This window comes from Oryzias melastigma, unplaced genomic scaffold (genome assembly GCF_002922805.2).
Source record: "Oryzias melastigma strain HK-1 unplaced genomic scaffold, ASM292280v2 sc00262, whole genome shotgun sequence".
NCBI lineage: Eukaryota > Metazoa > Chordata > Actinopteri > Beloniformes > Adrianichthyidae > Oryzias > Oryzias melastigma.
This window is the reverse complement of record NW_023416896.1, coordinates 118,515-131,082: the sequence shown is the minus strand read 5'-3', so window position 1 is coordinate 131,082 and position 12,568 is coordinate 118,515. Positions and strand designations below refer to the sequence as shown.

The following is a 12,568-nucleotide window of genomic DNA, read 5'->3' as shown; positions in this document are numbered from 1 at the left end:
CACTGAGTTCTGAGTGTGAATAGAGTCTGATGGAATGGAGCAGACATGATGTTTTTGTGGAGGTCTAGACCTTTCGTCTCTTTATTGTTCTTCTCACACACGTGCACCTGTGAAGGTTCTGGAGGGTTTTTGGTTCAGACGTACCTTCTTCTTGGAGCTGGTGGCACTCAGAGCAGCAAGTTTACTCTCAATGTCGGAGACCTGCAGGAAAGACAGCCGAGTCAGATGTGAGATGGTGAGCATGTTGGGTTCCTACAGGTTTATCATCTGGATCTGTTTTTGGTGAGTGGGATCTCGAACTGCACCAGTACCAGTTGCATTCTTTCACATTCTTTCTAACTGCATGTGGAGAATAAGGGTGGTGTAGAGGGTGTGGTATGACATCCACCTGCTTATCTGAGTGTGAATGTTCTCCCCTAACACAGATAACACAGAAACACATGTAACCGAGGTAATCCAGGTAAAACCCATAACCTTGTTCTGTTTTTTTATTCAGATCTCCTTTGCAAAAAAAGATTTTTAATCTCAATTCCTTCATCTTCTTGGTAGCCTCTTCCCTTTTGGGGTCCCTGGAGCCTAACCCAGCTACTAATGGGTGAAGGCGTGGTTCACCCTGGACAGGTCTCCAATCTGTCGCAGGGCCTCAATCACACACCCATTCAATCCTAGGGGTGATTTAGAGTCAACAATTGATCTATGAAGCATGTTTTTGGACGGTGGGAGGAAGCCGGAGTCTCCGGTGAAAACCCACGCATGCACGGGGAGAACATGCAAACTCCACACAGAAAGGTCGTCAGTTTGTGTTTCTGTTTCAGAGCCCCCAGCCGGGATTTGAACCAGGGCCTTCTTGCTGTGAAACAAGAGCGCTAACCTCTGCACCACCGTGCAGCCTCAAAAGGAGATTTTTTTATCTCAATAGGACATCCCTAGTTAAATAAAGGTAAATACAATTTAAAAAAATATTCAATCTTCACAACTTTTCTGCTACCTTCACAGACATGAATAGTAGATCAAATTTGACCTTCAGGCCCCGCCCACCTCGCTCTCAGCACTCTGCACCCTGGCGGCAGTCAGCGCCACCACATCCTCCAGCTCAGAGAGTTCTGAGTCTGTGGTGCCTCCAAATCTATTTTTGGCGCTCTTCTCCAGCCTCCGCAGCTTGGTCTCCAGATCATAGGACTGACCAGCTGTGATGTACACCTGCACAGGTGAGACAGAAGTCACAGCCAGGTCAGCTGACAGTTATGGATGGTCAGAAGGATGAAGGTGCAGGGCTGCGTCTCTGTGGAAACACACTGGTGGTTCCCAGGGTGGATCCTGAAAGATCTTCATCCTTGAGTTCCTTGAGGTCAGTTCTGTCATGAGATTAGGTCTACCCTCCAGAAAGGTTTGAATTCTTTGTTTTTGACTTTACTCTGGTAAAAACCAGAGATGTGAATGCTGCCCATTCTTTGTCCCCATCAACTGTTAATATTTTCAGTGAGATCCTCACCGTGAATTTTCACCTTTTGAGATTTGCAGCAGTTATGTCCAGATGTACACTCACTGTCCACTTTATTAGACATATCTGTCCAACTGCTCATTTACACCAATTTCTCATTAGCCAATCAAATGGCAGCAACTCAATGCATTTGGACGTGTAGACATGGTCAAGATGAGCTGTTTCAACCCGAGCACCAGAACGGAGAAGAAATGTGATTAAAGTGACTTTGAACGTGGCAATTGTTGTTGGTGTCAGACAGGCTGGTCTGAGAGCAGAATCTGATCTACTGGGATAGCAGCAGAAGATCACATTTCTGCTGCAGCATTCAGAAGGTAGGATCAGAATTTAGCATCAACAACATGAAGGCATGGATCCATCCTGCCTTTTTCTGCGTTTTCTTGTCACACTTTGGGTCCCTCAGTACCAACTGCTCATGGTTCCAACTCCACAGTCTACCAGAGTATTGTTCCTGACCATGTCCATCCGTTTATGACCACAGAGTACCATCTTCTGATGCTACTTCCAGCAGGATAAGACTCTGTGTCATAAAGCTGGAATCATCTCAGACTGGTTTCTAGAACAAGGAGTTCACTGGACTCTAATGACCTCCACAGTCACCAGAACCTGATAGAACCTTTAGGATGTAGTGGAACAGGAGATTATCATCATGGATGTTCAGCTGACAAATCTGCAGCAACTGTGATTCCTTTCATGTTGATATGAGCTGTACTCTCTGAGGAATGTCCAATGTTAAATTCAGTACTAGCAAGGTGGACCTGATAAAGTGGTGAGTGAGTGTAAACCTGAGGATGGATGTTCAGACTAGAAGGATCATAATCTGCATTTCAAGAATCTGATGATAACAAGAAGACATTTTTAATTGTTTTTATAGTTGTTTTGTTCAAACATTGTTTTTCTTTCCATTATTTTAGTTTTTAGTCGTCCCCCCCCCCGTCATTGACAGGAATATCTCTTGTTTTAACAACTCACACCAGCTAACTGGTGGTTCCTGAAAATGGATGCTACTTGCACCTCAGAACACCAGAGGGAGCTGGTGTTAGGTATGGAGAAGGTTGGATGGCATGAACAGATGGAGGCGGTGCAGTTTGTGGTGTGAGACTTGCTCTTTGACTCGAACTGGAGCCGACCCTGCCCAGTATGTTTCCCAGAACCCAGCCCTGTTTGACCGGACACACAGCAGCCGGGAGGTTTGAAGCCAGTCCAAACATTCTGTCATGCTTCAGACGAGCCAGGGGGCAGGCTCAGCGGGGGGTGGGGCGAGGAGGGCAGTTGATGGTGGAAGCTTACATTTTCCTCAAGTTCCCTGAAAGCATCATCGGCCTGCTTTACATCAGTGCCGACTAAGTAGGATCTATCGATCGGCTCTGAGAGGCCGTACTCGACCATTGCGTTTTCTGTGGCATTTATGGTTCTCAGGACCTCAGTGGTGAGGTCACAGAGGGCGGCGGCGGCGGATCTCTGAAAGCCATGTAGAGGGACAGACATTAGCAGCTGGAAAACAACAACCAGTCCAGCAGCAGCTACCGTACTGAACGCCTGGAGTCCAGGATCGGTTAACTTGGACCTGATCTAGTCCTCTTCAGGTCCAGGCAGGTAGCTGCTGAGCTTCACATCAACAACACCTGACATGGGTTAGGCTGCAGGACACACCCTGTTAGTCATGCTGACACTGGATTAGAGTGGTTCTGGTCTGTCTGTCAGCAGGTGTTCATATTTTGAACCCAGAGTTAATGGAGGCACGTTCTCTGGATCTGACCTGCCGGGACAGAGGAGATCCTAGCAAACGTCTACACAAGTATCTATACTGAAATGAGGAGCTGGAATATTTATGGAGGAAGCTAAGCCATGCAGAAGTCCCATGGAGCAATTCACCGACAGGAACCTGGAAGCTTCTGGAAACACCTGAAGTTGGTTCAGGACTTTGGGGGGTGGTACCAAACACAAGCTTCATGGTGGACCTGCTCGATGTCTTTGGAACTTCCAGGTTCCTGCCTTCATTCTGTGTCATGCTGAAACTAAAGCGGATCACCTGAGACCCCCAACCCTACCTTCTGAGTCTCGGTGGGCATCTCGTCGCTGGACGAGCTCAATTCTTTGTCCTTCAGAGCCATCAGAGGGGCCATTGGACCACCCCTCAAGCCGCTGTGACCTTTCAGGGCCAAGGAGGACTTCTTCCCGGGCTCGTCGTCCGACGACAGGCCCTTGTCGCTCAGGGTCCCCGCAAGCTCGCTCAGCTTCCGCCTGAGTTTCTCCTCCTCATTCTGAGCAGACACTGCCTGCAGGAGCACACGACTGCTTTCTGAACAGAACTCTGGGATTCTTGTTCTGGCCCGTTTCATCTCTGCAGCTCAGAGGAAAGGTTCTGGTGTGGCCTCACCTCATCAGCAGGGGTCATCTTTTCCTCCAGTCGGCTCAGTAGGCTCTCGATGGCAGACATTCGCTTGTTCAGCTCATTTATCTGCAGAAATACATTTAAGTATCTGTTCTGACCCATTTCCTCAAATGTTTTGAGTAGAACTTTCCTCTTTTTTCAGTTTTGTACTTTAGTTATTCAGAGTTTTACTTTTCCCTGTTGTGTAATAGAGTAAATATAACTTTTCTGGTTTTCCTCTCTTACAGGTGGGGCCTGGCCCAAGTTCTCCTGAGAGGTGGTTCTGCTGTTCCTGCGACGGTGGGGGGGCTGCTGGTACATCGGTGGGCATCGTTGGTACTCTTCCTCATCCGAGGTGTCCACATACTGCTGACGGGCCACGGATGAGCTGATTTTAGACAGAGAGCGCGTTCGGACCATCCGGTTCTCTGCATGATCCTCTGCAGACACAGACAGACCTGAGAACGATCAGACTGGCTTCTAAAACAAAACACTGACTGTACTTTAAGGGGTCACTGAGGTCAATACTGACCTGCTCTCATGGCATACCGATCCAGACTCCTCCTGCGGTTGGCACGGTGGTTGTAATTGTCGTAGTCCACATCATTCCTGTAATATCGATCCTCCTGCATCTGCTGCATTGACAAATCAAATACATGTGAGGTCATAAGCACACCAGAGGAGTGGTTAGTTTCCAACTAGCAACCATTGTAATGAATTTAAAACACCTCTTTTTATTGATAAAGTATGTCTATAATCAGTGGTCCCCAACCACCAGGCTGAGGAAGAACTAATAAATTATTCATATTTTTTTCCTTTTTATGACACAGAAATCTTTCATTTTGAAAATTGACTGCATTCTCTCGATTAGCTTGAGCGCCAAAAGCAGTCTGGCAGCCAGAGCAGCGTCACTGTCACCAGAAGTAAGCAAATCTTCATATTGGTGAAGCTTCTGGTTTTCAAAGTAAAACTAGCAAGATCTTTTTTCCATTCAAAAACTGAGACTGAAGTTCCGCTCACTGACATAAGTTCTGAAAAAAAATGAAACAGCTTTAACACCGGAGCTTTTGCTCCAGTGTTTACATTCTTTTGGTTATGGTAAGTCTTCAACAGACACAATTAACGTAGTTTCAGTGGATCCTGAATGTGGAGAAACGCAGCTAATATGCTGCACAGCTGAAGTGTGGATGTAAACAACATAAATCAGCTGACTCTACCGCGGAAGAAAATTACCTTTTTTATACGTGGCCAGTGATATAATGCTTAGAACGTAAAGTGTTGAAGAACTTTGAGGATAGAAAACTGTGGAGAACATTTTTAGGTTTTGTTGTTAAATGATCCAAAAAAGCAGTGATTTTTTTGTTGTTTATGTCACTGCTGAACTTAACCAGAAGGTTGACAAAAAATACAATTTTAAATTGACAAACAGCATTTCTTTCTAAGTCTTTGTATTTTTATCAGTTTTGTTGATTCTGATCTACTGTTCTAAATAAAGGTATAAATTATGTTGATTTAATACAAATACTATATATGTATGTATATATATATATATATATGTAGTATTTGAGGTGTGACACTTACTTGCATAGATGGACGACGTGAATGAAGAAAATATTCCTCTGAGTCAAAATCCATGGGATGGACAGACAGTAGGCGCTTGTTCTTCCTCATCTGACAGATGAACCTGTATCTCAGTTACTGATGGAGGTGGTTTGTTATAACTATTTGTGTTTACCATTTTGTAGCGTTGAGCCTCCCCCTCTCCAGCATCCTCCTCATTACCGTTGTACACATCTGTAAAGAACAGTTGAAATCATACACCTGCCCTCCAGAAAAACACCTGAATGCAAGCTAGCTCAAGAATTGATCATTATTTGTGCTTTGTTGCTTTCAGCCATTTGGCAGATGTTTCTTTACAAAGTGACTTAAAGATTTCTAGCAGTTTCGAACAAAAGGGGTTTATGTAAAAGCCAAGACTCAACTAACAAAAACTCAAACCATTGAGTGCAATAGTAAGTTTACAAAGTTTTCTCACTAGTTAATTGGCAGCTTTTTCCTGTAGTTACTCTTGAGCTCTGAAGTGACATGCAGTCTCAATAAGTTAAAGTAATCTTACGGCTGCGGACATCCGGCATGCTCTGAGTATCGTCATCTCGACCACCTGAAGATCCAGAGGAAGCTATTTTAGTGCAAAAACACTCAGAGAGGACTTGTTCATGAATAGCATGTCTGAGTCACCTTCCCCGTTCAGCCTCTTGTAAAGGGACCTCATCACTTTGGCACTCCCAAATCGTTTGAAGCGGTTCCTGACGTTGTCATGATACCAACCCAAAGTCCCAATCTTCAACACTCTTTAACAAAAAACACACAAAGTAAATGAACTAAGGGAGTCTCCAGCTTCAGCCGAATCCCACCTGTGTGGCCCATCACCCAATCCCTAACTGGTCTCTGTGCCAGTGGGGCCTCTGTGGATCCAGAAGTCTTTGGTTGAACCGTGTTATTTAGGACAACTGTGTTCTCAGATTACTCATGCTTGGCCTTGACTGCAACCCGACCCGGACCTCATTCCAGAGGTGGTCTCACTCTGAACCCATTCAGCCATCAGGGACAACTTTGTAAACACCGTACCTTATTCAACGTTTAAAGCTTTATTTATCAGCAGGCGCTGTGACTGCAGCGTGTCTGCCTTGAGTCCCTCCTACATGAGTCTCCGAAAAGACCAAACCTGCACGTCAGAATCAAAGGGTCATCCTGCTTGATTCAATCTCACCTTGTCATTCGGCAGTTGTCACACACCCAGCCGCGCTCCTTCTTATTGTAGCGGCTGCAGGACTTGCAGGTGTACATGCGGCAGTCCAGACACTGGCGCTTACTGTTCACGAGGAATTTGAAGGGCTGAAGGCAACGGATGCAGAGGGAGTCAGACACTCTGTTCTGGGAGCCCAGCAGCTCCCTCTTTGTGTCCTCCTTCTCGATCTGGATCTTCAGTTCACTGCAGCAGAAAGTGAATCTAAATGACGGTTAAATAGAGGGAGGAGCTAAAAAAAAGGAAACATCATTTATGGAACAGAGGGAGGAGAAAACAAACTGGTTGATGAAATCAACGATGGAACTGAACAGGAAAGTAAATTGCTTAAAGTAAAGACGTGTTTTTATGGCAATATCATCTTCTCTCTTCAGGGATGTCTAAAGTATTCCTCATTTCTTTCTGTCCAGATGCTTGTCAGTGATAAAGCTCTATCAACATGAGATTATCCCATATTCCATGAGGGTTCGTCGTGTTCTCTGACATCCTCCAAAGCTGCATTCACACCAAACGCGATCCACACAGCAGAGGCGGCCAGTTTCAATGTTAATCAATAGTACAGGTGCGCTCTGAGGTGAATTGAAGTCCCGCAGTGCGATTTTAGCTACTGGCATGGTGTGAAAGTCTGTCAGCAGCTGGATTTGACCAACGAGGTACGAATTAGGCGGCGCGGCTAAAATATAAATACCTGAAGTTTGACAGGTCACTACGTCGCATCAGAAAATCAGTAACTCAGCTTTGGGCACGTGACTTTTTCAGTGAGTCCATCAGTGGGTAGAATATTAATCCAAAGCGAGCGCTTTTGTCCTGAACTTTCATCTTTTTTGTTTACCCGTTTTAGCCGCAGGTTTGCAGAGCTCATATGGCTACTTTTAGGCGAAGGTGGGATACACTCTGGACAGATCGGCGGCTTTCTCTCCCGCGGTGGAGCACACTCACTCGATATGCCGGCAGACAGAGAGCTGCTGCGGGGTGCACAGACTGCCGGCTCAGGTTCATCGAGAAATAGAAAAAGGAAAAACGTCTCCTGATATTATTTTTCTCCCCTCGGATTAATACAAAAGACTGAACCTTCAAGCTCACCTGCAGAGACACAGAAACACAGTGGAAGCGGCTGTCATACAGACACAGCCCCTTGTAAATCTTTTAATGAAAATCCTTGATTCAAACATGGAGACATGATTACTGGTGTTTTTGTAGAACTTTTCACAACAAATAAACCTTATTCCTCAACATCGTATGTGTCTTCCATTCATTCTAAGTGAGATATCCACAGACAGAGCTGGTAACTCCTCCCACATGCAGTGAGCAGCATATTCGCTGCGTGGCGAAAGAGGGGTGGGGCACGCAAATTTGTCCCGTGAATTGCATTTGTTGTGAAAACAATTTGAATTAAACCTGTCTGATAATTTTCTTGTTAGTTAAGCAGCTGAGGGCCTCGTTAATCAATTTCAGCTGTATTGGTGTTCATGGAATTAACAACAGGTGCACTTCAGTGGCAACAATTAGAAAACCCTCCAAACAGGACTGGTGTTACATGTGGAGGTCATTTCAAGTTTCTCCCTCTTGATCTTTTTTGGCTGGTTTTCCACTCGTGCTGATTTTGGCTTGATAATTATCTCTACTGGCAGTATGAGGCGATTCCTTAACCCTACAGAAGTTGAACAGGTTGTCCAACTTCTCCAGGATGGCACATCCACACGTGCTGCAGCAAGAAGGTTTAATGTGTCTCCCAGCACAATCTCCAGAACATGGAGGAGATTTCAGGAGACTGGTGGTTATTCTGGGAGAGCTGGACAGGGCCGTAGAAGGTCCTCAACCCCTCAGCAGGACCCATACCTGCTCCTTTGTGCAAGGCGGAACAGGCTGAGCACTGCTCGTGCCCTACAGAATGACCTCCAGAGGGCCACTGGTGTGAATGTCTCTACCCAAACAATCAGGAACAGACTTCATGAAGGTGGCCTGAGGGCCCCACGTCCTGTAGTGGGCCCTGTGCTCACTGCCCAGCACCGTGGAGCTCCACTGGCATTTGCTCAAGAACACCAGAATTGGCAAGTCCACCACTGGCGCCCTGTACTTTTCACAGACGAGAGCAGGTTCACCCTGAGCACCTGTGATAGACGTGAAAGAGTCTGGAGAAGACGAGGAGAACGTTATGCTGCCTGCAACGTGGTTCAACATGACAGGTTTGGTGGTGGGTCAGTGATGGTCTGGGGAGGCATATCCATGGAGGGACGCACAGACCTCTACTGCCTAGGAAATGGTGCTCTGACTGCCATAAGGTATCCAGATGAAATCCTTGAACCCATTGTCAGACCCTACGCTGGTGCAGTAGGTCCTGGTTTCCTCCTAATGCACGACAATGCCCGGCCTCACGTGGCAAGAGTATGCAGGCAGTACCTGGAGGATGAAGGAATTGAAACAATTGAATGGCCTTCACCATCCCCTGACTTAAACCCAATAGAACATCTCTGGGACATTATGTTTGGGTCCATTAGGCGCCGCCAGGTTGCTCCTCAGACTGTACAACAGCTCAGGGATGCCCTCACACAGATCTGGGAGGAAATGCCACAAGACACCATCCATCGTCTCATTAGGAGCATGCCGCCACGTTGTCAAGCTCATACAAGCTGGTGGGGGCCACACAAGATACTGAAAAGCATTTTGAGTTGCAGAAATGAAGTTTTGGAGAAAATGGACTAGCCTGCCACAGATATCCAACTTCATATTGAGATCTGATGTATCTAATGTGTTTCTTTAAAGTGCTCCTTTCATTTTTGTGAGCATTATTGTCCCATGATGTTTCCCCAAGTTCATTGCCATTTACTGATGTTTCCCAATGTACCCAGGCACTTTATGACGGTCCTTGTGTTCTTTGACATCTCTTTAATTTATCTCCATGTTGCCTTTGTTTCATGCAGTTGATGTTCCTTAACATTTCCTGGCGTTGTTTGAGATTTGCATTGTTCTCCAATCTTCTCTATTTCCTGATGCTTCACTATGTCATTCTGCAGACATGATCTTCACACAATGCCATCTAAACCAGATTGTAGTAGTTCTCTTGCTTGCTCTAGAGTTCCTGTCAATTACACAGTTCAGATCCTAATTTTGTTTCTGACCACGATTCAGCATTCATGATTCCAACTCTTTGTCTATGAAACCTGTTGCAGCCAAAGCCTCAGTCACTAATACTGCTGCTCCTGTCCTTGGCCCCGCCCCCTTAGTCTGCTCAGCATGAGTGTCTCACTTCTTTTTTTTTTTCTTTTTCTGAAGTGAATGGTCGCATGATTTTCTGTTGGCCGTTCAGATCAGTACCGTCTCAGGACCCCCTAACCCCATTCCAGTCACTCCCAGGTTTACTCTCACTCTTCTGGAGAAATAAGACAGAACTCTTCTCCCCCCTCATCTTCCTCAAGAAAAATATCCTCCATGCTCGTTATCCCAGCTAGATTTGGCAGCAGTAATTTCTCTTGAATCATTTCACTATGTTAATCCTCCTGACAGAGACTGGATCCCAGCTCGTAACCTCACTAAACCAATCAGAATCTGTCAGCAGTTTTCGAGAAGTTTCTAGGTTTTCTGCAGTTTTTCAACATTCTGACCTTCTGACGGTTTCAGGTATTTTGTGTTTCCACAAATTCTCTCACAGACGATGATGTTCCCTCATGTTCCCCGATGTCCTCTACGGTTCTTAAAGGATTCTTGTCCTTCATTGCTGTTCCCCCATGTTCCCGGACATCCCAGGATGTTCCTGGTACCTCTTGTCATTGTGCTGCTGGCTCTGGGGCTGATGGGAGTTGAATTTCTGGAGTGTACAGAGGTGTCTTTGTGGGCTAGCTCCGTGTGATGACAGTGTGATCAGCAGCAACAACAACGTCTTTCATGCTGACATTCCTGCGAGCATCACATGAACCAATCGATTCTCTGGCTCAAAACAAAATGGGTGTTGAACAAACACATAGTTCAGCTGACTGTTTCCATGGTAACGCTCTGTGCTGCTCGTCAGCTGCTTTACTTCTTGATTTTGTGAAAAAAAAGTTTTGAAATGAAGTCAGAGTTTCTGCCGTCATCAAGCTAATCAGTTACAATACGTTTAAAAATCAATCGCTTTATTCACTAAACAAAGGGAAATCTAAGTTTAGCTGATCGAGGTTCTTCAACCACAAGAAGAGGAACAAAGGGATAAAGGAAGGAAAGTATCTACACACCCAAGCCTTTCCTCCTCTTTCTTGCGGAGGTTGAAGTCACGCTGGATCACCTCCCACACGTGTTTGGCCTCTTCATCTGTCAGGCGGGAAAGATCCAGTTTTCGCTCCATGACGCAGAAAGTGATCAATAATTGAAGATGATCGGTCGATTGATCAGTTCTAGATCAGTCTGCTGTCAGTTCAACCTCAATGACTGGAAGAAACAGTAGAATATAAATATTTTTTTCCAAAATCGGAAAAGAACACATAAAGGAGTAATAGAGAAAATCAGCAGGAAGACAATCTTACGTAATCAAACTTTTTCCAAGAAGCTTTGAACTAATTTGAATGAATCCAACATCAACAATCATTTATCAGATTACAAAATGACCAACAAAAACAAAATGATAAAAAAGAAAAAATAATAGACAAAAACATTAAGATAAACAATCAGAATCTCTGAATATTTTTTTCTTAGAAATCAAAGTTAAATTTTAGATTCCAAGATAAACTCAACTGTACTCACAATAAAATTGTTTATAAAAATGTTCTTCAAATAAAAATTGCTTAATTTCTTTGAGACACTGAAGGGTCCTTAAACAAACACTACAATGCCACACCCTGAACATCCCTGAAGCCACCAGGACTCTTAAACCAGATTTAAACTTCAACCTGATGTTTGTTTCATCAAATTTACTCCTGAAGTCTCAAATTGGCCTTCAAGCCTTCAAAGTAAAAGCATGCCTGCTCCTGGCAGTCATCATCCACCGACTGTCCACATTTATGACAATAGTGTCATCGATAAAAACAGCGTGGTTACAAATCCAATTCTGACACAATAACATTAAGAAAGGAGACAGAGACTCACCACCTCTCCACTGAATGCAGCTCCAGACTGAAGAGACATCCAGAAGACAGAAACATCAGCAGATCACATGACCCACAGCCTGAAGCATACACTGAAATGCTGATGCTTACACAACAGGTTTGTCTAATAAAAACGGTGAATGGACACAGAAATGTTCTCATGTGGATTATTTAGTTGAGTTTGATAACTTTCACATCTGAGTTTTTTTTTAAACATTCCATCTGAACTGTTTTCATTTAAGAAAAAGTCCTTAACTGGACTATTTTTGAAGAAAACATTTACAGAACTCCATTAAATGTAAACATTTGGACATTTTGTTTACTTCTTCTGCTTTATAGGAAAACGTCTGAAAATGAAATGTTTGTTTTTTTAGTAAGAAAACGTACTAAGTTACAGTTTTGCACGTATTATGGTTTTGCAAAGGTGAGCTGGCACCTGTGCTCAGGTACGACTACAGCCAATGAGGTTTGGGAATGCAGAAAGCAAAACTATATATGGGGGGTGCCCGGCTCCCCCACCAAACCCGAGGAGAAATGGCAGCGGAGACAACTCCCCAACCCAATACCAAAGCAACACAACCACCTCAGCTGAGTGGCTGGCTCCACCTACAAGGGATGGGGTAGAAGGGGGGTGTCGGTTTGGTCCTGGTTCTGGTCATCGTTTTGTGTACTGGGCCTCTTTATCTTTCCCTGGTCGGTTCATGCTGAAACCATTGTTGTCGGGGAGCCCCGCCTCTTGCTGCTGCCCTTCTCCTGGGTAGGTGGGATTGGAACACCTGTTGTGTTCTCAGCAACACAACTCTCTGCTGGAACAGTAACATCTGTCCACCACT

General features: G+C 44.9%; 1 protein-coding gene and 1 long non-coding RNA gene across 5 annotated transcripts; one reads left to right on the top strand and one right to left on the bottom strand.

The window, feature by feature from the left end:
* Positions 1 to 114: 114 nt before the first annotated feature.
* On the bottom strand, positions 115 to 12,561 carry mlpha (melanophilin a; the record flags this gene model as incomplete). Of its 4 annotated transcripts, XM_024265475.2 has the most annotated exon segments (14): positions 115 to 201; positions 1,039 to 1,200; positions 2,792 to 2,962; positions 3,553 to 3,780; positions 3,882 to 3,962; positions 4,122 to 4,315; positions 4,408 to 4,510; positions 5,457 to 5,546; positions 5,611 to 5,669; positions 5,992 to 6,036; positions 6,114 to 6,226; positions 6,646 to 6,867; positions 10,890 to 11,082; positions 11,737 to 12,561. In XM_024265475.2, coding segments are annotated over 13 exon segments (1,665 nt in total), but the record flags the coding sequence as incomplete, so codon positions are not given.
* On the top strand, positions 879 to 4,692 carry LOC118598257. The gene is made up of 3 exons (XR_004947379.1): positions 879 to 940; positions 1,028 to 1,208; positions 4,124 to 4,692. It is a non-coding gene; the product is annotated as an uncharacterized LOC118598257 (long non-coding RNA).
* Positions 12,562 to 12,568: the final 7 nt, after the last annotated feature.